Raw genomic sequence first — 23870 nt, 5'->3', positions numbered from 1 at the left:
AACCTTCCAGTTGAATCAGAGCAATAGTTAAATAAGTGGGGATATGTCTCTTCAGAGGTCAAAAGTAGATTTCCAAATATTCTCTGTTCCATATGTTTGTTTATATGATAACATACTATATGTTCATATTTCAGGAAGCTTTTATGTTCACAACTCTGTATTTAAAAAGCCTTTGAGTACAAATAATTGTTTTGAACAAGTGAAACCTTCATTACAGGTAAATCTCTGGATTTAGTCAGAAAAATATGTAAGAATATATTTTAATTTTAAAAGCTTAAATATTGTATTTTTAAGCTTGTGGGCAGCAAGATGTGTAAAAAGTTCCATCTTTTTATAAAGATCAAGACAATTTTGCAGTGTAACCAATTTATTTGTTTACAGCTGCAAATACATGGCTAAAAAATTCGGATGTTTTAGGTAGTCTTCATCAACAATGTAGATGTAATTGCCTGAAGTTACTTAAGCTTTCTCTTCTTTATTGTATCTTACTGATGGAATCCTTTGTAGATGTGTAGACTGTATCTTCCTCTTACTGATTCTTCTATGCCCATGGCACGTTAGAGCTTTTATTTTCTGCATCGCAAAAAGCTATTTCTGCAACATTCGAGAACTGCTTTTGGCTCTTTGACTTTATTTGTTGTCATGAAATTGCCATGTATTTGACTGTATTATTTTAGTGAGAAATTATATTATTACAGTGTGATTAGAAGTATGGAAGTAAGATGGATTGTTCATCTGTGGTGCATAGAAAAGGTGGTTTTGTGGGATAGGAACATTCTTGTGTTTGGCAAGAGATGGTACTCTGACTGTTTTCTTCCCATTGTGCGTTTTTTCCTTTTTCATGTGTGGCATTTGAGTGTGTTCAGTTGTGCTCTGCCCTATTTCTTCAGACAAGAGACTCTGTACTGTGACCCCCAGCCAGCTGAAGGAAAATAAAGGGGTTTTTAGGTTCTTCCATCATTCTGTTATACTTAGGGCTACCCTTGGATTTGAATGTTCTTGCAAGAAAAACTTAACTTAACTTGGCTAAACAAAGAAGGTGTATTTGTTGTTGTTGTTGTTGTTTTTTATAGTCTTTGTTTCTTTTTCCATGATGATTAAGCAGAGTGTTAGAGATTTCCTTTGGTCCTGTCTTTATTGCTGTACTTGCATGCAGAAGATGACCTACTGTGGGAAATGATGTCCAAGGCTATTTGGTGAAAACTTGTAGGTCATGGCACATGGTGGAAAGAAAACTATGCTTATTAGTATGGAAATGCTGTCATCTGTAGTCCTTGGATATTCTACCAAGAAAGAGGTCCTCATGCAAATGAAGTTTATTTTGAGGTTTACTGTGGGCTGAGTTCCACATTTTTCTCCAGACATCTTGCCTTAGTTTTGGTTTCATCAATCTGCACATGTATATAAAGATGACTGTCTCAGTATAATTCATGAAGTTACTAATTTCTGAGCTGTAAGTGTGGATGCCAATGTTACACTACATTAAACTTTCTACCTCAAGGGGTGCTTATCATGTAAACCAGATGAAGTAAAAGGGAGATGACAGAAGGCTGCTACAGGTGTAAACCCAGGTGAGCAGTCACATCCTAAAGAGGGGGGATTGAAAAAGACTTATCTGGAGGTATTAAAGGCTTTTTTACAATACCGTTCAGTACAAGTAAAAATAGAGGTGATGGCTAACATTATTTCATTGAAGCTTTTTGCAAAGGTTTGTTAGCTTTATGGTACAAGAGCAGAGAAACCACAGAGGATGTGTTTTTGATCGAATTCTGTAATGCAATTTGTTAAAATATATAAATAAATTAAAATCCTGCAGGGACCCCTGCACTTTTAAAAATGGAAATAAAGTTTGAATCCTTATAGGGCTTGATTTAAAAAAACAAAACAAACAAACAAAAAACCCCCCCAAACCCCAAACAATTTAAAAAAAAAATTTTGTGTCTTCGACTTGTTAGCACACAAAAAAGAACAATAAATCTTAAGGAGACCATGACTGTATTTACTTCAGTTCTAAGGAAAAAGCTTTTTTCTTCAAACTGTTTTGTTTAAGTGTTCACATGTACAGTTGCTTAAAATGCTTTACCGAGAGCTCCTCCTCATAACCAAATTGACACGTAGTCCAGATTATTCATGATTTCCTAGAGGTAACGGGGAAAAAATAGCAGCTTCTGATTTCATTGTGTGTTGAAGTTGGAGAATATTCATATATTTCTGTAGCTGTATCTTTATTGCTTTTGGTAGACCATTAGGAGTTTTACTCAGCAGTTAAAGAACATTTTCTTAACGTGTGTCAAATAACCGTGAATCTTTAATGTTTGAAAATGAGGACTAAATATCCCATAGCCATTCATTTTGTGGTCTGCTGACACTTCTGTGAAAAAGCTAGTGTAAACTGCAGATCAGCAAATTCCCTGCTGTTAAGCCTACAACTTCCCTGGTTTTATAATTATGCACAGCTGATTTTAAAATGGGTTTTCACATGCTCATTGGTGCAGTGCGAAAGCACCTTGCGGGAAGTGTTGGGTTTCTCTCTATCGGGCCGTGTAACGAGTCCCTTGCTGCAACATCTTGCCCCTCCCCTAAGCAGCCAGCATGCACTGAGCATAGTGGCTCTGCTGGAGTTGCTTCTATTTTCATGGAGGAGATAGCAGACCTTGCACTGCAGCAGGTGGAGCTGCCTTGGTGGATCTAACCCTGGGTTCTGGCTGACAGGACCCGAGTATTACTTTGGGCTGTGAGACAGTTGTCACTTCAAGCTGACGCTAACGTAATTAAATGTAAAGCTGACTCGAAAATTTTAGAAATGGACACAGGATTTTTTCTTTGCTTTTTTTTAAAGATCTGGCTTCTAACGTGAAGCAAAATTTCTCCCGAAGGATTCAACCTATTTATATAAAGGCTTATTTTTGAACACTATGGACCTAGATTAAATGTCAAAGACCAGCAGCAAGCAGCGCTTACAGAGGCATTTTTCTGGAATCTCAGTCACGGATCGATTGAAGTGCACAGGGTCTGAAAAAATGTCTCCTAGCATAAAAAACTTGGATTGTTTTTCTCCGATGCTATGCCACTGTAAAGTAGCATGTACCAGCAACACAATATCTTTAATGTTTGGATGTAAGGTGGGTCTATAAAAGGACTTTCCTGGAAATGTAAGCTGCATTTAATGAATGATTGCCATTATGTCTAATGTAACTACCTTTAATTTCTGATTAAATAGTGTGTATTTTGTTCCATGCCTTACTTGATTATCAGAGCTCTTGGTGATTGTGACAGAAGTAATGAATTATCACGCCTACTGTTTAAAGATCCCTTTGAACAACATTTTGAATTTACTGAATGCCGCATGTAAAATGTCGTCATTTTCCATTAATCAGCATTAATCATCATGTAATCAGTTTATTGCACTTGGCTTTAATTTTCTTCAGCTGTAGAGAATTAAATACACAGGAGACTTGCACTGAGATGCGGGGCTGGAAATGCCTCCTAACATCATATTGATGGAAGCAATTGTTAGTGGCAGGTCTGGGTTTAACAGTGCCCTTGGGCATCTAGTCATTTTAGGACTACATCAACTGTTTAGGTTTTAGAGTAATAGAACGTATATAATTTGGTAATTCTCAGAACAGTAAACAGAATATATTCAGTGTCCTGTCAAAAATACTTTTTTCAGTAAAATTAATGCACAGTGTGAAGGATATGATGAGGACACTAAGTACTGGGAAGCCCCTTTAAAATTAAAAGGATATGTGTGTGAAGTTACTTTTGAGACAGACATTCAGAAATCTTTCTCTCCAAAACTTATTTTGCATATTCAGTGTTTCCAAGTCAGTGTTCATTATTTTTAACAACAAAAAAAAATTGAACTAGATTTTATTTTATAAATTGGGAACAGTTGTGTGTGTGTACACATATACATACGTACATGTGTGACGCATTTTTAGATATATATATCTATCTAAATGTTGATGTTGAATAAATGTCACCTAGGTTGGGAGGGAGGAGTCTAAATTTTTATGTCTTTTGATAGTGTGAACGATTTATTATGGAACTTAAAGTTGAATGCTTTATTTCCAGGAGGGAAGAATTTGCCTTGTTTTGAATCTACTTATCTTTCATGTGTCCAAAGCATTTTTCAATTGAAAATATGTACATGTTTTTATTGATGCAATTTGGAAACTATTTGCTATAAAATTAAGATTTTCCTTTTTTCCCCTTCTTTTTGTGGATCTTCACATCCCTTTTTTATTTAGAAGATATTCTCATATTTAAATAATAAATTTGGGAAGAAAGCCATAGAATGAGAATATTATCTTGATTTTAATTTTGCCGGTTGAATCGCAGAGGAGAGATGCTGTTCACTTTAAGACCAAACTAAAAATATCCAGCAAACATCCAGAATCCACTTTGGGCGTTTTGTGTCGGATCTGAGCGATGGCGGCATTTTCTACGGTACCCGCGCGTCAGCAGCGGCTCTTTTTGTCTGTCTGACTGCATCAGTGACTTCTTACCTTGCTCCAATTCAGCGCACGCCTGCCCCGGGGGGGGAAGCCTGCCCCGGGGGGGGAAGCCTGCCCCGGGGGGGGAAGCCTGCCCCGGGGGGGGAAGCCTGCCCCGTGGAGGTGGCAGCGTACGCGGGAAGGGCGCGGGGTCCTCCCGCCCGCCCGCCCGCCCGGCGGAGGGCGCGCTGCCGGCGTGGGGCGCGGTTGGAGAGAGCTCCGCCGCCGGCACCGGGCTGGCAAGCAGAGCGGCCAGGCGTGGGAGGAGAGGGGTAAGGAAGCAACTGGTACAGAACACAGAATTCCGTATTATTATCTTTAGCAGTGTTGTTTGGCTGTACGCTAAGAAGTAGTGTATCTTGCACACCAATAGTTTCTTGGGTGTAATTAATTTAGCAGTGTTGTGTTTTAAAATATTTCGGACTATTTATGCACAGGCATTAATTATCTTCAAATAAACATGTACTGCGCTAATACAGAGTGGGTACTCTATACTGTCTACGTCCCAAATGGACTGAAGGATTTAGGTTTAAATAGTTGTGACCTGCTGGTAATGCAGAGGGATTTTGCACTAGTAGGCACTTGTCGTTTTTTGAAGAAAAGTTGCAGGGTTGTATTGCACTGAAAATGAAATACTCTTTGTCTATTGGGAACATAGCCTTTGAATAGTGAAAGAGTCAATATTTAAATGACAATGTGAAACAGTAATACAGGATAACCTGTTCAGTCCTTTGCATAAAGAAACAATTCATCTCACAGAAGTAATCCTATGAAATAGTGTGTTCCATTTTCCTTTACTGGTTTTTGACTACATGTGAAAAAAACATTCACAATCTGACTGCTCCTTCTTTGGTCTCTTTTCCTTGGTATTCTGGAACAGGTGAACTTCTTCACTACGAGTATTTCTGATGTTTTTGTAAATGTATATATACATTTTAAATTGTATTGTTTCTGGAGATCCATGACATGAAGCATTATGTAAATACTTAAATTTAACACTAGCTGTGCATTTTGACATATGATGGAACACTGCGACCTAAATAAACACATTATATGCAGTTTTATTCAAGATACAATGTCAAACTGAAATTGTCCAAGGGGAGTGAAATGCCTTATGTTTTTGTCTTAGTTCTAACTATTAAAAGAAAACTTAGTGCTTTTACTTGAGAATGAGGCATCTAGTTACTCAAAGTACTGAACTTGTGTTTAAAAGAAAACAAATCCAAAGATCAAAAAACCTGTTCTAATATTTCAAGTCATTAATTTTATTGCATGTTGAGGCCTAAATTGAAAATAATACTGAGTGTCTTATTCCATGATCAGTGAAGAAGTTCTGAAAATACACAAACACGTATCCTCTTTTCTTACATTACTGAAGTTTCTTTTGTTAGCTGCAGGCTTTCAACTTTTCAGTGTGAATTGTTGTTCACCTGCAAAGAGACTTTATTTGGCTTTCATAATCTGCCCAGTTTTTACAAATGAAAAGTTTTCAAGTTAACTTCAGTTCTGCAATAACGGAGCATGTCTTTTGTTTTGTGTCCTTTTCTTTTCCTCCATGAGGAAGGCACTATTATTTTCCTGAGCACTAGTTTCTGGTTTAGCACTTCCACTAGACTAGACTTGTACAAAATGCACTAGCATCTTAGTATAATACTAATTTTGGATTAGTTTTGTTTTAGCGAGATTATGCAAAATTTGGGTGTATTGTTGCTTTTGTTGTTAGAGTTGGAGGTTACTTTCTGCTGAATAGTATCTGGAAGTCGGAGTTGTTTTTGGGTTGGTTTTTGGGGAGATGTGAGGAGAACTGTAGATATTTAGGTTTTTCTACTCATCTGGTTTTGACGTACTGCATCCTAGTCCTTTTATGCAGGAGTGGAGATGTTGAATGTCAAGCAGTGTTTCCCAACAGCTTCAGTTGCTGGAATGATCTTTCGAAGGGTCCTTTCAGATTTACTTTAACTTCTAAAGTGGAGCACTGACTGAACAAGGACAAGTATTTAAACTTGGGGAGTCAGGTACAAATGGTCTAAAGCCACCTTGTTTTATCATGCTGCCTGTTCATACTGCATCAGAGAGGGTCTGACTCTGAGCTTCTATATAGTTATTGAATTCAAATGACTAGATTTACTTATTAAAGTCCTCATTTATTCTTAACCTCTTTCAAAACATGGGTTGTACTTGCACAGTGAAAATTAAAACTTACCCAGGGACAGACTGTATAAGCTGGGATGTATGTTTTACTGGGTTTTGTTTGTAGTTTTTGTTGTTTGAAGTGTGCAGTAACTTGGGAGTTGTATTGCTGTGTGGGTGGGGAGGGTTAAAATCTGGAGAAGAAGGGAAGTGAGTATAAGAAGGTAAATTTATGAACTTTTAAATTGTTTTTAAGCACCCTTTCACTCTGATATTAAAGGTGTTTTAGCACTGATTTTTTTCTTTGTGTGTAGAGAAGATACATTACTGTGCTTTCAAATTTGTTTTCACATAAGACAGTGGATTGATGTGTATGTCTACTATGAACTGGATTTTGATACACATCCCATTTTGAAGAGAACTGTAGTTACTGCTGCCTTGTATTTTGTCATTAAATTATCTGGTAGTTAAGGATGTTCTTGCATAATTAATTTTCTGTCCATGAACATGGCATTCTGTATGGCTTGAGTCTGGAATAACAGCGTTACACGCTGTTGTGGATATGGGTCACCAGTTTAGGGCATGGGATTGTTTAAGTGTTCTTTAAATAATTTCCTTTCATTTCTGTTTCAGTAAGATTTCTCATTAGAGGATCTTTAAAAAAAATATACAACCACAACTTAATTAGGGGGTAGATTATGTATGAATCTGTTTGAAATATCTTCTTTTTCAAATATAGATAAGAGCTTGGGCAGACTAAAGTGAACCTTTTTTAGAATGAGTTTCCTAAGGCTTTTCTGTGCTTTTTCTGTGAACAGGTGATCTGTATTCTGAAAAACAGTGCTGTGAAATGTCCACAAAATCCTTGTTTGTCCTGCACATTGTTGCAGATACTTTGTTCATCCTTATTTTTGTCTAACTGTGCTAGGCCTGGGAATTGAAGCAAGGAGGCTGTGAGCCTGAACAATTAACACAATGAATGATTTCACTGTGGTGAATTTGGACCATCTTCTTGTCTCATGTAAACTAGCACTGGTTTATTAAAGTAAATGGATTTTTCAGTAGTTTACAACAGTAAATAATTTAGTCCATAGTGTTTGGTTACAGTTCAGAACTCACCTAGCCGTAAGAAATTTTGTTAACTATATTGCATCAGAAGAGAAATGTTTTTAATTTTGGCACATGCGTATAGCTGCAACTGAATCCTTTGGGGCAGTATCTCTGTCAGAAGTATGTGTTAAATGTTTAGCACTTGGTTGCTTTGGACTTTAAATTACGATTATAAATTATACAGCAGTCCATAAAGCTTCTTAAAAGTAGTTAAATTGCTTGGCTACTACCTAATTGGGCGCTGGGAAACTTCCGAGATGTGCAGCTGAGGCAGTCTGCAAGTTCAGAGCTGCTTTGCCACACCTGCCTTTTTTTTCTTTCCTTTGATCTGTCTTGTGCATTGCTTGGCTGGCTCTTCTAAGCTAGGGTCTCCTTGGAGCCTGGATTTGGGTGCAGGATTGGATTCTCTGGGTTGTAAGCAGAGAAATAGGCTTCTGCTAGCCACTATGAGATGGGCTGGTCCTACTCTCTGCCTGCTTTTCTCGCTATTACGCCAGCACTGCTGCATGTCTCATCTTGTAAGCCACTTCACGGAATTAAAGAAAATTTAATACTGCTGGAAGAGGGAACAAACATTCTGCTGGATTAGCTTGCTCACCATCTGAAGTGAGATGTGTACTAGCAGCAAGGGGCAGGGAGATGTAGTTATACAGCTCGACCAAGAGGGATTGAATGGGTCCTGGTCCTTTGGACAGTAGCTGCCCTTTGAGTGAGCTAGGCTGTACTGTGAAATGGTATCTTTAGAACCCTTTGGAGGGTAACTTGCATGGGATTTCGCTTCATATGTAGCAGCAGAATTAAGTTGGCATGACTTCTCGTTGACTGAATTCTTGTTCAGGGGATGGCAGCTCCAGGGAGAGGAAAGGAATGGGCAATTTTGAATGGTGGCTGTTTGATCATGCCAGATCACTCAAATGCACTACCTCAGTCAAGAGGCATAGTATTTCAGAGGTGATGCTCCATAGTAAAGTAGTGCAAAACGCTTCCACTTCTATGGAGAATTAGCTGTTATAAGATACAGTAATTTCCTTTACTTGAAGCACTTTGCTCAACAGTAATTTCTGCAACAGGCAAAGATAGTGTGGTACCTTTCAAATACGAAGTATTGTGGACGTTATGTTTTCATGCACTTTGTGTCCTTGTCTTCTATTTGCACTTTGAAACATTATCCTGTAAGTATTTCAGTTAGCGTATTTTAAACATGAATTCTGTTTTTGTTAGTAGTTTCAAGTTGGGAAATATTTGCTAATAATAGTAAAGTCAATCTTGAATATCGCATCAAAATCCAATTAGCACTTCACATTTAAGATGGTTTTTTGAGAAGCTTATAGCCCTTGTCAGTGCCTCATATGAGAGAGAATCCTTTACCACATTGTTTTTTCATTTCTAATCTAAATTATAATGACATACAGATCTATTAAAACCTCACATGTTATTATAAGCACTGATACATTGTATAATGTAAATGTATGTTTCTTAGTGAAATCTAAAACCTGTTTACACTCGGGCATGTCCAAATACCTGTTTCTAATAAATGTGTCTGGTTTCAGGAAAAAAATCAAGTTAATTCTGTGCTTTGCCTAAAGGTACTGACTGTTCTGCAAAGGAAATTAATTTTGATTGACCTGTGACTATTAATTTTTTTTTTTTTAATAAAACTGGAATGATCCACTTCTAGCTTTCCACAGGTCTTGTCTGAGATGAACTGGGAACTTAATCCACTTTCAGCCCCCGTTTTCCTGTATTTCATAGTGAAATCGAAGCTTGAGATCTGGCAGGGACATTTTGGATCACAAGTCCAGCCCAATACTGCCTTCACCAGCAGAGCAGAATTCCTGCATTCTCTGATGTTGCAAGACATTTTCTGTGCTTCTTGCAGCTCTCATGTTTATTTTCTGTAATTTCCAATGTGATCTTTTTTATGGTCTGATAAAGTTCACTTGTATTTTTGGCCAACACTGTTCTTCAAATGATAATTCTTCCCTGTTACTGATGTTTAACATGGCTGCTCTAGAGAGTTAGTCAAGTCCTTTCAGGGTTTTGTTTTGACAATTTAAAAACAAGTCAATCTCAGAAAATAGATGAATGGCAAGAGTCTGAAGCTGAGCAATCTAGCATCTCTCTGCTGCAGGGAAATAAAAGAAAAAGAACTTTTATCTTCTGCTAGTAGTGAGCTACTAAGTTGGCTTGGTCATCTCATGAAATCTCTGCGAAAGATTTGAAAAATTAGGGCTTTTTGAGTAACCATTGCAATTTTTCACAACTATCAGCATTCACCATCTCTCCTTTGCCATCCAGCTAAGGAGAAGGTATGGAAGTGTTTTGAGGTTAGTTGTTGTAATAACAGACGTCTTAATGCTCTTGCTTTCCTCTTTGCAATTTTTTCTTCTGCCTTGGGTTTCTCTGCTAATAATTGGTATTTTAGAGACAATATAGTTGTATTGCTTCTACTTAATAATTTCTAATACTTCAAAAGCATAATTTATCTCATATACTGACCCTTTATCTTGTATGGTGTTAACAATGAAGGTTTGCATTGAATAGGGTGGATAAACATTTTTTAAAAAACTTTTTTAGAGTACAAAAATAAATCGGGGTTATAACGTCAAAGATCTCTGATATCTCATCAGTTACGGGCTAAAAGAAACTGCATCTTTAGTGTCTGTCTGTATGTGTGTGGTTGGGTGTGGGTTTGTTGCTGCTGTTTTGGGGTTTGGAGGCAGAGGTGGGGATGGTGTGCTGTAGGGCAAGTTGTGACTGGGTAAAGTGCAATGGGTGATGGAAATGTAAAGCCGCAAGTTGTTCCTTCTAAGTTAGTAAGGGAACTTAACTTGCCTCCCAAGGAATCTTAGTGTTGGCAGAACAACATAGCAGGGAAGAGAAGAGCAAACAAATCCTTCCTCTTTCAGCACAAGTCAGTTATGTGACTTCAGCTTCCCCGTTTAACCTGGCAGACCTCTGCAATATTGCCTTACGATGAGTCTACAGAAGACAGAGTAGACTTATGTATAGCTCACTTCCAAAAGAGAGAGATCCCTTCCTGGTTTCCTCCCTCCTTTTGTACTGTCTCTGGTGTTCTTTGAGTCCCTGCCTGGATTGGGGTCAGTAATCCAGTACAAGTCTAACCCCGCAAAGGAGGAGAAAAAAGGTTGGCAATTTTCTGCTGATTTGGGTGCCAGAACCAAAGAAAGGAAGGGGGATATGGTGCCTTCCCTGGGGTCTGGGAGACAGGGAAGAGTAAGAGATTCTAGTTATTAGGAGTTTAGCTGTCCTATCTGACCATGCTTAGAGATTGTTTTTTTCTGGATAGACAAAAACAAAAAACAGTGTCTTGCTCTAAGACAGGCACATGAGTGTGGGTGGGCGGGCAGAAAACGAGTGGGTTAAGCAATACAGGAGTTGGTAACTGATGGATCATTTCAAGCAGTTTCTTTATAGTCTATCCTGTGGACTTCATATCTTTGTAATATTGCAGGATTCTTCTGTGAAGGGCAGGGATCTTTGTGGTAGCCTGAAATCATACTTTCATGTAACTGTTAAGAGGGTTAGTTATACACTGTTTATCAGGTGCTGCCTTGGTGTAGTTTTCATGTGCTTATAGACAAATGGGTTACTTGCAGTAATCTGCTGGATTATGACGTAAAAATGATTTACCAAGATGATGACTCTTTTATTTAAATTGTAGTATGTAAATCTTAGAATTCTGTTTAAAAAAAAACCTCATGAAATGTCTTCTATCCTAAATATGCTTTATTAATAATAGGAATAGCTTTTTCCAAGTTTAAAATTATTACATGTTTAGAAGTTTTTTCTGTTCCTTTAATGACATGACATGCTTTCCCTATAAACTAGTAACAACTATGTATGTGCTCCAGAGTATAGTAGTAGTGTGTGAAAGTGAATGTGGTTATGAAATATTGGGGTCCATCTTATGGACACAGTAAACCCTGCTGGAAAAGTTACATTACTTCAGCTTTCAGCTGTAGTTTTAACCAGCAATAGAATGTATGGACTACCTAAAGTGTCTCAGAATTGGCTGAGACTACAAAGGTGAAACTGGAGTGAAGCTTATATTTACATTTGTTTGTTATGTGAGCCCATGTTAGCTCTGGAGTTTGGAGGTGCTGGATGAGCAGTTAACTCTGCAGTCAGAGAACAGGTGAATATTATGTATGCTCCTGATTTCATTAATACCTTTTAGCAGGGATCTGCAAGTGTGGATACAGCACAGTCTGACTCGAACGCATCCCTGGTGGCTAAGTAATAGGTTCTGGTTTTTGAAATTGAATGCAAATTACTAAGACTGAGACTGAATAATGTCTTGTGTTTCTGTTTGAAGACTTGCTTGTTGGGGAAGCTTAATGTGTCTGGTAGCAAACCCACATTTTATTACTTCATAATGAAGTTAGCAGTAGTGAATTGCTATATTGATACCCCAGTATAAAAGCTGAAACTCTTTAGCTGACAAAAAATGCTTTTGGCAGATGTGCTAAATTGGAAGTATTAAAAAAAGCTTTTGAGGCTGATAGTTTTTAAAGGCAGGACAAGGTGATAAATCCAATTGGTACTGAGACATTCTGTTATTAGTGAATAATGTAGTGTTAAAGTGTTTGTAAGAAAAAACTAGTAAAGGGTAAAGTTCTTCTGAAAAAGGTTTTGGGGACATGCTACTGTATGCAAATAGGCTAAAGGAAATTAGGTAGCTTTATAGTAGTTCTAGATGAGACTAAAAAGGCTGGAACCTTTTTAGACAGGATCAGTCTTTAAACTGAAAATACTAATTAAAACTTTTATTTCTAGATTTTATTGCCTTGAAGTCAGCAGGGTCAGAAAATATTTCTGTCTGACATAGGCTTTCTGGATAATCTTTTCACATTTCTGTGGTGGACTGATATTTTTCTATAATTGTTTTCTTCAGAAATACCGCTATCAGGATGAAGATACACCTCCACAGGAGCACAGCTCTCCACACATTACCAATGAGGTGACGGGTCCAGAGCTGGTTCATGTATCAGAGAAGAATCTGTCACAAATTGAGAATGTCCATGGATTTGTTTCCCATTCTCATATTTCACCAGTAAAGGTAGGCATTTTTAAAGTTATTATAAGAGTGAACTCTTTTGATATACTCTCCAGGGATATAATTTTGTGGGGAAAAAAAAATGCATGAGATACACTTGCTTCTATTTTTTTAATGGAACTGCTCATTTGTAAAATTTACTTTGTAGATGTTAAGGCATTGACTTAGTTCCACACGTTCTGACTAAAAATGCGTGATAGTAAAATGCTCAGATAATGAATGTAGGTAACTTAAGGTCTTAGGTGTAATTGTGATGGGCACTATGGTTACTGCTGTCAGTTAAATTTTGGGTTTTCTACCAGGATCCTATAGAACCAGTCCAGAGTTTGTTTCTAGTAAATATTTTAATTGAGGACCTATGTAGAAAACATAATAAGCCAAGTGTAATATATGTTTCTGGAGTTTTTCAGCATACAGCACCATTATTCTCACGTTAGCTCCAGTAACTTCAAGATAGATTGAAAAATTAAGAGGACAAACTGAGTGTGAGGTTTTGGGGGTCTGGGGGCTGTAGCAGGCAGTTTTATTTGCTGGGTTAGTAGGACGATGTAGCTTAATCATTTTCTGAATAGCATAGTATTTTAGTGTGCCAGACTAAATGCTGTTCTCTATAACAGTTCTGAGTCTTTATGGCTTGTTTTGAGGAAAAAGTGGAGAAATGATTTGATACTGATGAGTGGGCTTTAGAATGATGAGGTGAGCTTACATTGTGGTAGGCCTATAGTTTGGTATTTTTAGCATGAATTGTTGGTGTGCGGTGGTATCCTTTGTGACTGAAATTGGCAGTGTACTCTAATGAGTGCTGCTATATTTTAAGAAAAAAGTTGTTTTGAACTTAGTTACATTTCCAGAATTTTTTTTATTATAAAGAAAAATCTTGTTGAGTGTATCAGCTCTTTATAATTGACTTGTAAGGATTCTGCAGAGAAACCAACTGTAGTGGGCGGATGTGTTAAGTAATTGTGTTCCAGCTTTTCTAAGGTTTTTAAAATGTATATGTTGGTATTGAAACAGTTATTTGTTTTTACTTATAACTCCGTAAGGAACTCTCTGTGTGTTTCCATAGTCTTCAGGGGCTAGACAAGCTGAATTCTTTAAGCTCTAATGAATAACCTTTTTGAAGTGGGCTATATTAACCTCTGAAGAGCCTTGTAAGAAAGCTAGTATGACAGACCTTTCATTTTGAGAATGGCTAGGGCCTCAGTCTTCTGTGGCTTATGAAGGTAGACACACAGTAACACACTTTCACATGTCTAATTCCCTGAATTTATTGATATTCAGAAAGTAATACATCACATTTTGTGTGCAACCATTAGAAATAAAAAAAAAATTCTCTGCCTCTGGGGACTTAAGGTCAACTGTTTATTCACGAGCTTTTCCTAATTCATAGTGCAGTTAGTCTTGCGTTTCAGAAAGCATAAAGGGATCAAAAAGGCAGAGAGGCAAACTAAAACTGTCTGTAGTAAGTGATCAAGTATAATGCATTTCATAATCCAGAAATTCATAGAAATAAAAAATAAAATTCTAGAATGGGTATGTGAGACTGAAGACCCTTTTCTTGGAACTGACTAGGTGTTACTTCATTGTACTTGAGACTGTTCAAAGGGCTGTAATTACCTTGGTTTCTTTCTGGCTGCTTGGATCTAAGGGAAACCAAACTACTCAGAAAAGTTCCTGTGTTTGACTTTATTTCAGATTATTTTTGCAAATAGCCAACTACAGAAATACAGAAGTAAGGATTTGATATTGGCAATATTAACATTCTATGGAAGATGACTTAATTTCTTACCTCTCCATAGTGTGAGTGATCTCTACCTTACAGAGATCCTACCAGGCAGCCTCCACAAACAAGCGAGGCTTGTATTTAGTGTTACATGGGAACCTTAATTATCTGTTTTAATTGAGCTTTATCTAACTACTGTAACTTTCTGTTAAAGACACTGATTTAAAACCTAGAACAGTTTTACAGAAATAGATATGAATGTTTGTACTCTGCCTTCCTCTGCTCAGATGTGATCTAAGCTGACAATTTTTTAGTTTTCTTGGGGTGTGTTGAATATACAGCTCTGCACTGTTCTGGAAGAAAGAAACCATGTCCCATTTAGACTATTCTGGAAATAGAGTTAAGCAGTGTGTAAGTATAATTACAAAACATGGTGAGGCCTTTTCAAAATACTGTGTATGTTAGGTCTCTGAGGAGGATTAATATTATCTTTCTCAAATTGGTAAGTGCTGGGAAATCACCACTTGATGGGAAAGAATGTGTATAAGAGAAATACCATGCAACTCACATTACCATTTATACCATACAGCTGATTATTTTCATGTGACTACTCTCTTTATTAATTTCAGAGCAATGTATGGTAGAACTGAAATTTCTCTGAGCTTTGTTCATCTGAAAACTGGGGTGGGTGCTCCAAGTTTCAGTTGCTTACCAGCATTTTGAATTCTGATGCTAAGTTGGTTGCTGACTTGCTTCTCTCCTGAAGAAGTTAACTTCATTGCATAAACTGTTTATAATGAGCATCTGAGGTCTTAAGGTATTTGGCGTGAGGGGTGCATCCATGGTTTTGTAAGCCCTGGGAGTCTTTATGGGACCTTTTAGAGTAAAATGCCTTTGACCTCACAAAATTTCTTTTCGGTCAGGAGATGGTTTGCTAAAGTTATTAGAATAAATGCTGTTAAAAATTGCACTTGAGTATGTCAGAAAAAAACCCAAGGCTGCTATTGTATTATTAGCATAGCTGGTCCTCTTATCTTTTGGCCATGCAAGATGTTCATAATTTTGACATAGCTCATGCTGAGGATCAATTTAGCCACAACAACTCTGAGTTAAGAGTGCTTTGCTTAATTTATTTGGTAGGTTGACTTGCTGCACTGTGTAGGGACCAGGTCTTGGCTAACATACAAGATCATGATTAGCTTTGTTAGATAGTACATTTGCTTAAGGAAACTAAAGGTAAGAAAGGATGTTGTGTTTATTACACTAATAAAATAATAAGAAGACTTTTTAAAAAAATACAAATGTTAAATACACTTGAAATTTCAGATACAAAGTTATTAGTTTGAAGAACAAATGTCAACAGTGATTTTATGATCCTATGCTGCTTTTTAAGAAATGCTGCAAAGGGCAGTAGAATCAGATTTTGAGGACTACCTTCTTTTATAGCAAGCCCTCTGCAGTCTAGAGCAATAATGCAGAACATGAATAGAAGATAGCGAAGAAGGGAGATACCTGGTTTTAACTAGTTTACATTTTATTCTCGAGAGAAGCTTTCAAATTTTCTGGGACTTAAAGCAGCTTTTACAACTTGCTTGGACAGGTGGATGGTTTTCAGAGAGTAGCTTTCGATGACCAAAAAGACAAATGTGTATCCTAAATTTTTAGAGGATGAGCATGTGACTACTATTTATCAAATGTTCCACATTAAGTACTGTAGTAACTTAAGGTGGTTTACCTTCTTGGCGGAGGGGTGGGCTACCGCAGATTCAGGTTGGGGTAAGATATCGCATGTTTGCAATTAGCATGAAATAACTGATACTATCTGTACTTGATTTAAAGTTTAAACATGAGACAGGGCTTACGGACTTTGTCATCTTAGGGTGGAGCTTTGTCAGTTTAAGAGAAATGTATAGTTCATATGTCTCGAACATCAAAGTAGTAAACTTGACCCAGGAGATTTCATGTCCTCCGTTCCCTATTTCATGCTGTGTGAAGTGGAACTCTTCTTAATTCTGTAAGACATCTTTTTTTGAAATGTTTAATGGTAGAGAATCATGAACAGATAGTGAAAATGATCAAATTAAATCCCTCACCAATATTCTGTCCCAAACATTTTAAATAATATTTTCAGGTAGGTAGACAGCTAGTACCAGAATTTCTTCAGTATGAGGTTTTCAAATTCCTCGTGGAAACTTGTGATTACAATGAGAGGTTCCTTGAGTTATTATGAAATAAAATATGATGAAGTTGAATTGACTTTGATGCAATTGAAGCAATACATTGCTACCAAGATTGACCACTAGATGGTGATGCTACAAAAGGATTTATTTCAATTGTAAAACTGAATTTAGCTTCTGTATCATACCTTCAGATTAATGTTTTTGAATTTAATTGATGCTTTAAAAAAAATTAATTAACAAATTTAACATTTGTTTTTAAAGAGCTCCAACCAAGTGAAATCTGTCATAGATGTGATACGATGGCAAACAAGTTTTTTAAAATTTGTTTAAGGTTTAGTGCAAGTTGGAGTTTTCTATCAAGGAAAAAAAGCTTTGAGTAATAGATTATTACAAGGTTTTAAAATAATGGCTCATGATATAATAAGACAAAAAAATCGATCTTAAATTGCAGTATTCTTCATTTAAAGCAACCTATGCATGAAAGGGAAAATATTTTATTTATAGCTCTATAATTATGAGGTAGCATGGCAATTCAATATTTACATGTAGACCCTGATTGGGGCTTACATATTTTTCTGTATTATGTTGATGTATTATATGTTGGTATTTGGGGCTTCTATTTCACTGGTAATAAAGAAGCTCCAAAGAAAACATGCAATAATTTGTAAACTGCTAAATATATTTTGTACTGGAAAGATACACCGTGATTAGTTTGATAAACGTTAATATTTATCCTGCTCTGTAATAAACTCTTTTAATATTACAATATTCACTGCAGTTCCATTACATCCACAATTCCCATTCAGAATTTGCACAAGGCTGTTCTTGGAGAGTTTTCCAAGTATTTGATAAGTTTAGAAATGGTATTATGGTGTGGCTGCCTGCAGTAACGGGAAGCTAGACTTACTGATTCAGAAAAGCCTCTTCAGTTCTTTTTTGTTTAACCAAATCTTTTTCACAGATCTGTCTCTGTAGATTTTCACCATAAGACCACTCTTAAACCGGTGCAAGAAGAATCCTTGCACTTGGTTTGTTCCTTACACACATAGCAGACATTGACAGCTGAACATAAATGTTTTAGTTGGAACATTGTACTAGCTTTATTAGTCTAGTAAGGTATCTAAAATTGCTTATTCATGCTATACAGTAGAATTTTAATTACTGATGAATAGCACAGACATAAGGAACTAAAGGTATTCTACTCGTTGAATATTTGGCATCTTTAGACTAGCTTTCTGCAATCATCATTGAAGTAGCAGAACAATCCAGGAATTGTGAGAAATAGAATTGGTGTGTGGGGGGAAATATGTTAATTTTTAACTTATGGTTACATAATTATGGACTCTTGTACGTATTTCATGCAGCACAGTCGGCTGCTTTACTGTCTCATGTGTTCAGAAATGATCATCTCTGTACAAGTGATGCTGGGAAAATACAATAATTGAGCAGGTCAGGCAGCGCAGTGATTGGCCTTTTTCATTACTGGCTGCCTGTTTGGTCTCATGCAAAGATGTGTCATTCCAGCTAAGCGCTGTTATATTCTGCTAGAGTACTTGAGTGTCAGATAATGCAGTAAAAATCCCTACTTCTCTATACCAAAGATCTTTTAAAAAATGTTTTAGACGTGGATTAATGCTTCTTGCCTATTTAAAGCACAGTGGTGGAGTCTTTTGTGGTTATATAAACTTATTTCAGTAGAGAAACTATGACTTCATAATATTATGACATTGAATGCAGATGAGTTACTGTTTTCCTACCTCTGAACAGTGAAGTATTTCAAACTAAGGTAAAATACTGTTCCCCATTGAAAAGTTTTACCCTCAAATTTTAACTACAAGAATCTTTTTGCCCAAGGGAAGCATCTGGTGCTGGGTCTGAAACTAATCTCATAATGTGCTGAATACCTTTGAACCAGTAGCTTTGCCCATGTCAGTGCCCCTCTGCTTTTTCTCTTTACCTAGCAGTGTCAGATCTGGGAGAAATTAAACTTACTCAGGCTCAGTTTGCATTAGAGTGAAAGTAGTCCTTTATTTAGAATAAAAGCAGTAAAACAGAGTTTACCTTCTTTGGCTCTATGAATCTCTGAACTGTTGGAGCTTGGGATGGTATAGTGGGGAGAGAAGGACTACTCTATGGTTTTGCTATTAGCTACTGAAGACAGTAGGTTAGTTGGGCATTTTATTTGACCTAGTGCTGTGATTATTTGCTTGTTGGGTAAGAAGTATGGTCTTTAGCCTTACCTTTCCTCTTGCTTAGATGTAGCAGACCCTGTTTTTGTGCCAGATACCCCATACTTAGTGTAGTGTACACACTGTTTCAAAAAAGTTTCTAATAGTATGTATCAGTGGCACCCAAACCTACCTGACAGGCTTTGTAATCCAAGTACAGCAGTCCAGTTCACTACATGCGCTGTAGTTTCACTCTGTTTGTGAAATAAATGTCTTGTGCCCACTTAGTGTATGTCTGCTTTTTTTCACGTTTAGACATCTTTGGAAAAGTGTTTCCAGGACCTAATGGTATTTAAGCTTAATGGTTTTAAATGAACTCCAATATGAAACTGCTTATCTATTAGTGCTGCTATGCTGTATAACAGTCTATTTAAATTGACTGTGGTATCACAGGAATGAAATATGGCAAGGTGGTACTTGTTCTTAAAATAGCATCCAGAAGGGAGAGGAGAAATGAGAACTCTCATTTCTGTACTGTCAAAATACAGTCAAAGTATTCTAAAGAGCAGAATCAATGGGTATGTTGAGAAATTACAGATAAGGAAGCAATGAAAGCTTTGTAAAGAGAAGTTCTGCTGCACAAATCTCTTAGCAGGTGCATAAAGATCATCTTGTTCATGTAGGTTTCTAGGTTTTCTTAGATGCACACAATAGAATTCCTCAAAAAAAGCTTACGGAGAAATTTAAGCTGTCATGGAATAAGAAAAAAAAAAAAAATCTTGGGATTTAATTGTTTAAAAAGACCTGAAACAAACCAAAAACTGAAGGAAAGTAAAGGGTAAGAAAGAAGATCAGTAATCATGATGGATGGAGGTTACCAGAAGGATCTTGGAAGAACTTGTGTTCTCATTGCATCATCTCAGAGGAATGAGAGCTCAGGGTTATAACAGATTAATGGAATAATCATCTCAGTACTCAAGTTACAGTCAAAAAGGCAAATGGAATACAAGGAATATCTGCGGAAGCAAATGGGAATAAAATGGCATTATTTTATCACTCTAGAAATCTGCACTGATCTTTATCTTGATGAAGAAGGCATTTAAATCTAGAAATGGCTCATAGAAGAGGAATAAGAGTGGTCAGAGGTAGGGGCAGCGACTGTACAATGAAAGGTGGATCAGTTTGACTCCTCAGTTTGGGAAAGAGCTGAGTCAGGAGATATCAATAAAACTAGTCAGTAAGGTTGAGTCACTAAAATTATGAAAATGACTAGGGAATGGTTATTTCAGAAATATAAATATATATTTGGAAATATAAATTAGCAGGTGATAGTTGTCTTATAGCCCCTAAATGCAGTGATCTACAGTCAGCCTCTGACTTTAGAATAATCTTTCAGCTGCTTATAGTCTTTTGGTTTCTAGCTACACCAATAAAGGTGTTACAGCATGCATTGCTTGTCTCTTCTGCCCTTTTTCTTCAACTGGAAGCAAGCACCTTTATTTAACTCCTTCCCATTAATCCATATGGGAAATAACTGCTTATATAAATGTGCACGTAAACTCATGCTTCCTTTAATGCAGGACAACTTCCTTTCCCTGTGAACCTGAGTTTTGTGCTGATAAGCTTAAAAGGTTCCATTCTGTTTATCTCCTGGTATGTCTTCCCTCCTGTTCCCCCCATTCCCTCAAGTGCTTGCCCAGAAGTCTTTTGGAGCTTCCATTAAAATAGACTCCTCTGTTCATTAGGAGAGTTTTTCTGCTCTCAGAAAGAGCTTATGGTCTTTATGATTTGAGGAACTATGAAGGCATGTTCAAGGTTAGCTGTCAAATTGTAACTTCCTATTTTTCCCTAGTACATTTTCTTGTTTATATTTCCTGAATCCTGCTCCTGTCTGAGCAGGTAGGTGAGATTACCCTGAAGATGAAGATGCTGTTTCCATTTAGAAATTAAAGATTGGATGACATATGATTTGCAAGATTGGTTGATATTTATGATTGTGAGAAAGTTGCAATATGTTACCTTTTTCTGAATGGAGACCTTTCTAAAGCTTTATGACATCTTCAGCAGTAAGGTAGTACTTCTGGAGTTAGGAACATACCTGGAATAGTGGAAATTGTAAGAAAAACATGATCATACCCTCAGAAATACTCGTTTTTAGGCTAGCATCATACTTTGGTGGTCACTCTTGAAGAGGTGCTCTACAATCTTTAATTAAAATGCCTTGCCCAAGTTCTTGATAGGTTACCACTTTTAAGGTTCCTGTAATTGAAGAATATACAAATATGTGCAAAGATGTTAGTTTGTGTCTTATAGTAAGAAGCAGTTGATCAAATCTGCTCCTTTCTCAGTATGGATCTGCTCAACAAATTCTTGTCAACAAAGACAAGAAAGAAAAACTGTAACAGATGGACTGTGGATTAATCCAAACATTAGAACAACCTAAGATACAGTAATCAACATCAAGTCTTCTTAATAACTGGTTATACTCTTTTTGCCTGAGATTTCCCCTGAGCTCTCAGTGCAGTTTGGTTCACTTTGATGACTGAAGAAAGCCTAAAGAAACTTATATTAAACACAGGATGTTTTTATCAGTCTGGCGTGCCAGAAAGATGGGCCGGAGGTTCATGAACAGGGTACGGAAGACCAGGCAGTTTAATCTGCACAGATTGGTAGGTTGGCTGAGGTGTTGTATGAGTAATAATGTAATAATCTTTTATATTCAATATTTATACTAAAATGTATCATTATAGAATAATTGTGCTGGGGTGTTTACCTATAAGGTAGTTTCAGCAGTAAAATATCTACTTTTTATTGACTATGTAAATCACACTTGATCAAGGGTTATCCTTTCAGTCCTGTCTCAACTAAAATCTAAGATAGGCTTTCTAACATATCTCAGCAGAAAGGGTTAATGATTTCTTTTTCCACAGTGTCCAGTTTACATAGTGTAGTCCTGGGCTTTGGCTTAGAATATTGCATATGCTTGTTAATGAGACTTAAATTTGTTATGCCAGTAAAAATGTATTAAACATAGAATTCTGAAAAGTGTAAAAAGTAAACATGAATTTATATCTGCATTTTCAGTGGTGGTTTTTGTTCCCCTGCCTGGAGAGTTAAAGTTGCATAGTCTATATTTGAGCATTTAAATTGAGTTCTGCACATTTCTTTTGTATCTGGTTTTTTGGTAAAAACCTAAGTGATACTGAAAATAAGTCATTGACATTGTTTTGAATTTTCTCTATTAAGTATATCAGTTTATTCCCGTAGGGTCTGTGCTTATTTTAGCCATTATTCTGTTTAGCAGGATAGTAATAAAACTAGCATAAGACGCTTTCAAATGCTTCAGGGGTATTGTTGTTCTTTAAAAAGGGTAATTGAGATATAAATGCTGTTTGCATATAGAAACAGTTTTTGTTGCTGTGCATTTTTAATTTCAAGGTATGCATGCTGCTTGTAAAGGTATGTCCGGGAAAACTTTATCCTCAAGATTAAAATATGGCATTATGTCATGTTTTAACTTGTCCCAGCAAGCTGATAATAAGAATTGGCTCAGGTACAAAATCAGAGGAACTTTATTGCAAGTATTTGATATTAATTTTTAAATTCAGTAACCACTGTGATTACTATATCTTGTTAATTGGCCACAGAACAAATAATGTTACTCTGCATCCACTACAAATGTGGATGTATCTTTCAGTAAATTATTAAGCTGTAGAAAAGTATGTGTACTGATATAGAAATCTTAATTACATGCTGGTGGTTTGGTTGTTTGTTTTTTTTTTTTAATCTGCGAATTCTCCATTCTTGCCTCACAGTAAATAAAGGCTTTTTTGTTTTGCTGTGGTGTTTGGTTTTGGTGGGGGTTTTCTGTGTTGTATTTTTTGTTGTTGTTTGTGGTTGGTGTGGTTTTGCTTTTTGTGGTGTTTTTTTTGTTTTGTTTTTTTTTTAATTAATTTTATCCCCATCAGTTCAACGTCCAGATATGAAAAAGGGATGACGGAAGCTCTTGGCTCCCTTTAGGACTTCCTGAGATTCCCTGGTGAGCCTCCCTGTTCTACCTCCTTGACTCCAGAGGCAGTCATTCACAGATGCAATTTCAGCTACCATCTCTGTGTTGATCATTCTTAGATTGTCTCCTTTCTCTGGATACTTCTTTTTCTCTCCAAATAGCACTTTCTCTCATTTCTATTTGTAGGTGTTTGACCCTCTGTTGAAATACTCTTTGACCAAAACAAGCCCTTGTTTTTACTCCCACCCACTGTTTTTTCAACTGTGCAAGCGAGCATTCTCCTAGTCTGCACTCCTTTGCATTATCCTGATGTTGTATCATCTCGAGTTATGCCATGCCTTTATCTTCAGGTTGCTTTGAACTTGTAAAAATCAGGACTTGTCTCATCACCACAGTGCAGGCTCCTTCTGCAAATAACTGCAACTTTATCTTCTTAGGAATCAGCAAATCTTGCTCAATACCATTAATATCCATATGGAGTGTAGGTGACACAGATTGCTGCCTTTATCACCAATGTGATTGCATAACCTCTTCCTGAAGTACTTTTCTGGATTTCTGTCTCCATTGAAATGAGATCATCATAGCTTCACTTCCAGGAATATTTTTTTTGTCCATATGAGCCTTTCCTGAAGTGCTGATTTCTAAAGTATCTTTGTCGGTGATGCTAAAGTTGATCGTTGGGTGGGTGGGAATCATCCTTTTGAAAGAAACTATCTTAGAACACAGCAAACCTGTCTCATCTTCAGACAGATTGATAAAAACAGCAAGAAAAATAAGTACTTGGTACATTGCTTTTCCATGTGTTGTGGTGTTTCTTTTTCAGAATTCTAAACAATACTCTCCCATGTGACTCTGAAGCCTATGGAGACATATATATGTGTGTGTGTGTGTATATATATCTATCTCATATAATTGAATTCTTAAAGATATTTTTTGAAAGTTGTACTAGTATTCTTGTGCTCTCGTATCTT

General features: G+C 36.7%; 1 protein-coding gene across 6 annotated transcripts in view; it reads left to right on the top strand.

The window, feature by feature from the left end:
• DLG1 (discs large MAGUK scaffold protein 1) overlaps positions 1–23870 on the top strand; it is a 171639-nt gene that overhangs the window by 46976 nt on the left and 100793 nt on the right. For all 6 annotated transcript variants that reach the window (XM_072866744.1, XM_072866742.1, XM_072866740.1 and 3 more), the window contains exon 4: positions 12658–12822. In XM_072866744.1, the coding sequence (XP_072722845.1) occupies positions 12658–12822 (165 nt within the window). The remainder of the gene's footprint in view (positions 1–12657; positions 12823–23870) is intronic.

The sequence above is a fragment of the Ciconia boyciana genome, chromosome 7, assembly GCF_034638445.1.
Source record: "Ciconia boyciana chromosome 7, ASM3463844v1, whole genome shotgun sequence".
NCBI lineage: Eukaryota > Metazoa > Chordata > Aves > Ciconiiformes > Ciconiidae > Ciconia > Ciconia boyciana.
The sequence above is the reverse complement of the archived record's forward strand: the minus strand, read 5'-3'. Positions and strand labels throughout refer to the sequence as shown.